Here is a 4,528-nt window from a genome sequence, read left to right as displayed (position 1 = left end):
AAACAATCAGAACAAGCTCTCATACCATTCGTTGAAAGAAAATTAGTTCAGATTATAGACAATAATGCTGAATTGCAAAGCTAAAGAACAAGAGAGAATTTGAGAGGAAGGTATATGTACTTTATCAAGTGTTTTTCTTTAAGTTTAGGAGGTTTTTCAAATACTTATTTGTATAATCTATAACAAATTCATTAAACATAGTTGTTCCAATTCGATACTTTATCTTAATTATATGAAAATGTATGAATAACTTGTTGTATTATTAGTCCTTATTTCCTAAATTCTTGACATTTAAGGAACTAGGATTCCTTTATTTATACTAGAAAATCATTTTTTTTATCACATGAGAAATTTGTAAATATGATATTCTAGATAATAAAATTTATTTAAGTGGAATCAAATGCTTGAAAAAATATAAAAATATTATACTTCTGGAATCCCATGAATTGATTGTGTTTCCTTTTTCACTTCATCAATATCTTGAAATTTGAATTTCTTGAAAGATTGATTTTTTAATCGATTTTTTCCAAATCACTTTTTTTTTTAATTTATGTGTCTTAGATTTTATAACATTCTTTATTAGATATATTTTATTAAAGGCGTCATGGAATATTGAGTTATGCTATAGATAATGAAGTAGAGTTAATTCATTTATGTTATAGCTAGGATGTATTATTAAGTTTAAATTAATTAAATATTAATTTCACACAATATCATTTACTAATTTAAATAGATATATGAAATTCAATGACTTTTGTTTCATTAATTGCAAAATATAGGTTAGGATTTCATATTATCACTTGCCACTAGAAAGAACACCTCAATAAAATAAAATAAAAAAACTAATAGTAAAATTAAGGAAATTATTATTTTTTGATAATTTAATTAAATATATTATTGAATTAAACACAATGTTATGCATAACATTAGCTAGCGCTGATTATTTAATACCCAAATACTTCTTTCTCTCCAAGTATCTAAGTTTTTAAAAGATTCTAACCACAATTTTATACTAGAACAACAAAAAGAATTCATCCAAGTATCTAAGTTTTTAAAATTGTGTATTTAATACACAATTTTATACTAGAACAACAAAAAGAATTCATCCATATACATGAATATCAAATATGGGTTTGCATTCTCTGTTCCTCGTTGAGCAATCTCTAACAGAAAAGGAATTAAAAAAAAACTAAATCAAGGTGATGAAAATGTAATTCGACATGCTTCGGAGCCTATGTCACACCCTGACAGCCTCTTGGCAACACGTTCTTTTGAATTATGAGTCATGCCCCGTCCAAATCTGATAGCCATCTTCTCCAAGACCAACGCTTTCTTTAAGAAATATTCCGCCATTTCTATCTCCGAGAAATCCCATTCAAAATCTACACACTCAATCACTTTAAGGCTTGACCTCATGCACTGAGGCGCGAATTCAGGATTTCGCCATTTGGGAATCACCGAAGAATTAAGGTATACAAGACTTGGCCATCTGGGAGGATCTGTAGCCTGAACGGTTAAAGCCTGTAAGAAGAAGAACAATACCGATCATGCTTCCAGAAAACATTGCGCACGTATATATTTATCTTGTAGGAACTAACCTTTTCCTTGTATAAGATGAAGACTTCCAGCTTAACAGAGCATTTGAGTATCTCATGCAAAACCATCCAACGACAATCTCCACTAGCTTCGATCTCCAAACGAGTCAAGTTCTGAAAATTAGGCAGATCTTCGACGCAAGGCAACTTCTTACGAACCGCGTTTGATAAAATCTGTAAACATGTGAGGGGTTGCGTCATCAGACCACTGAAAATTTAAGCACACAGTAAAATGAGGAAGAAACCTACCCTCATAGTAGTCTCACACAAGCGTAAGATCCTGACGATAGGCATGATCAGTCTCAAGAACTGAACCGCCATGTCAATATAAGTATCTACTTGTATGATGAAGAAATGTGTAAAAGCAACACTGACAGATGCCTCGACTAGTGAGCACGGAAGTTGCTGGATGTTTAACTCCTCGGACACGAAATCAGTTAGTTTAAGGAGCTCTAGGTTTGGGGTATCAAGAGTGAGTGCTCTGCAACCAGGATCCTTCCTGTAATAACGAATACGCGTGAATCTTATGGTCAAGCGTTTCAGTGAGCTTGAGCATACACGTAAAGCGTTCCTGGATCGACAATCTACATGTTCGATTTTCAGTTCTTCAAGGACCGGGGAACCTGCTAATAGGTTCTCTATGGAAGCAAGGTCATCAAGCATCGGGAGTCCTTCAAGATGAAGGACCTTGAGACATGAAAAGCGGACAGCAACACCATGAAGATCAATAGCAATTCCACAACCAAGGTTCAAAACCACTAACTTCTCACAACTAAAAACTCTCTGAGGCAATGGAACATGAACATCTGGGTATATCCAAAGTATAAGCTCCTCAATATTGTCCTTAATCGCTGCATCAATCCATTGACTTAAACGGGAAGAAGGATAGTTTCCATGTACGCGGAGACGAAATTTTGTAATGGAGTTTTCACGCGAGTTATGAACATAAAAGAACCTATCCATGAAATTCCCAAAGATGATCCTACTTTTCCATGTGCGATCATCAAAATCAAAATTGGAAAGTGATCTCCAGAGTTCTCTCCAACTTTTGGACAAAATGCAGGTGCACATAGCATCTTTAGTAGGAAGAAACGAGAGTATATGACCAATTATCACATTAGGCAAGCTACTAATCATATCTTTATTCACCTCCTCGCAGCGTTTTCGTTTATCGTCTTCGGCCATTGTCTGGAAAGGTGAAAAAGATCAAATCTTTAAAATCAAAGTAACTTAAAAGAAACCAACAAATCATACAACACTTGGTATAATATAAGAGGAAAATCGTTAATCAAATTATAAAATCATTTGTAAAATAAATTAAAGAAATGAAAGGAGAAACCAGTTCGAATTAGAAGAGAGATGCATGTTGTTGTATGGTTCAAAGAAAAAGAGAAAATTACATATAAAAAAAAGTCCAAGAAAGGAGGACAAGATCAACCAAGAAGGTATATAATTAAGAAAAAGAAACTAAACACTAACCAAGATTAACAGAGAGGACTTTATTGGGCAAAGATATTAGTTTTTCTGAGGAGAATCAATGGTGATAGTGCAGTTTGGCCTGGGCTTGACTTGACAGTGATGGCGATGTAATCCTAGCCAGCTATCTACAGCAATTCAGAGAGAAGGAAGAGAAAGAGAGAGGAGGGGATCAGGAGGATTTATACAGTGAGCTGCAAGGCTGCCTCTAACGAACCTCTCTCATGAACGAGTGACACGTGTTGATATAACTGAAGGAATCTCCCATCTAATAACTAACAAGCTACCTATTAATTTGAGGCAACAGCCCACAGGTATACTCGTTTCTCATAAATGAAACATATATATATATTTTAAAAATGTATTATCTTATAAATTTAATAAATTAATAATTTATCATATTAATCTGAAATCAGGATAAATAAAAAAATATTACTTATTTGTGATTATTAATGTATTGAGGATTACAAGTTTATGTATTTGGTACGTATGATATGGTTTTTGCTAAGCTATGTTACAATCTCTTCATCAATTTTACAGAATTACCCTCCTCAAACTTTTTTCCTTTCAAAAAACAATATAACTAATAATATATTTTATAATGTGTCCCTCATGACCTTCAATCAGTTATGAATTTAATTTTTGAAGAGATTGTTTTGATTTATCTATAATTATTTTAAAATCTTTTGTGGATGAATTTTATTTTTTAATTTTTTTTTCAAATGATATTTATAATATATGTAGTCTTGCATAATATTTTTTTATTTTAATTTTAATTTAATCAATTTAATATATGTGTCTATTTCTATTATTATTTTATTGAATAACAAACTTATTTTAATAACTAAATTTAGCAAGCATAGTTGGGTAAATGTCACATCTTACAAGATTAAAATATCTTGTTCTATATGTTTCTTGATTTTTCCAATTTTAATTTTAGTTATCTTTTATGGCTTTTTTCCCCATTTATTAGCATATATAGTTATTGATTTATTTGATTATATATATACATATTTTTGTTTATAATTTTTTAACTATAAAAATATGTTGAAAAAGCTAGTATATAAAATTTTTTTTTGAAAAATAAAAACTAGCCCACCGCAAAATGTAGATAAGTATCTAATTAATTAACAAAACTCTAAAACATGTGAAATTTCTACATTAGAGTGAAGTCTTGTGGAATGTACGTGCTTTTACTGTAATTACTGTAAATTGCACTATTTGATGAAAAAAACTAAAAGAGATCAATAAAGAGATCAATGAATTACTCTATATATATATAGAGTGGTTTCAATGTGGATTGCACTATAGATTTATTGTGGACATAGACACATTACACTATAGACGACACTATAATAATAGAGGCTTTGCATCGTGGACAACACTGTAGCACCGCATGGGGTGTTCCCTGTTATGTTTTTGGTTAAGAATTGCGGTGGGGGACGTTGTCTTCTCTG

The 4,528-nt window shown here is 31.6% G+C and overlaps 1 protein-coding gene across 1 annotated transcript; it reads right to left on the bottom strand.

The window, feature by feature from the left end:
* Window positions 1-1,194: 1,194 nt before the first annotated feature.
* Window positions 1,195-2,738, bottom strand: LOC118038327 (F-box/LRR-repeat protein At4g14103-like). Its single transcript, XM_073412268.1, has 3 exons — window positions 1,845-2,738; window positions 1,599-1,769; window positions 1,195-1,521 (listed from the first exon to the last, which is right to left on the bottom strand). The coding sequence occupies exons 1-3, from the start codon at window positions 2,730-2,732 to the stop codon at window positions 1,195-1,197; spliced, it is 1,386 nt and encodes a 461-aa protein (XP_073268369.1). The 5' UTR covers window positions 2,733-2,738.
* Between the last annotated feature and the right edge of the window lie 1,790 nt (window positions 2,739-4,528).

Source organism: Populus alba, chromosome 11, assembly GCF_005239225.2.
Source record: "Populus alba chromosome 11, ASM523922v2, whole genome shotgun sequence".
NCBI lineage: Eukaryota > Viridiplantae > Streptophyta > Magnoliopsida > Malpighiales > Salicaceae > Populus > Populus alba.
This window is presented reverse-complemented; position numbering and strand designations above follow the sequence as displayed.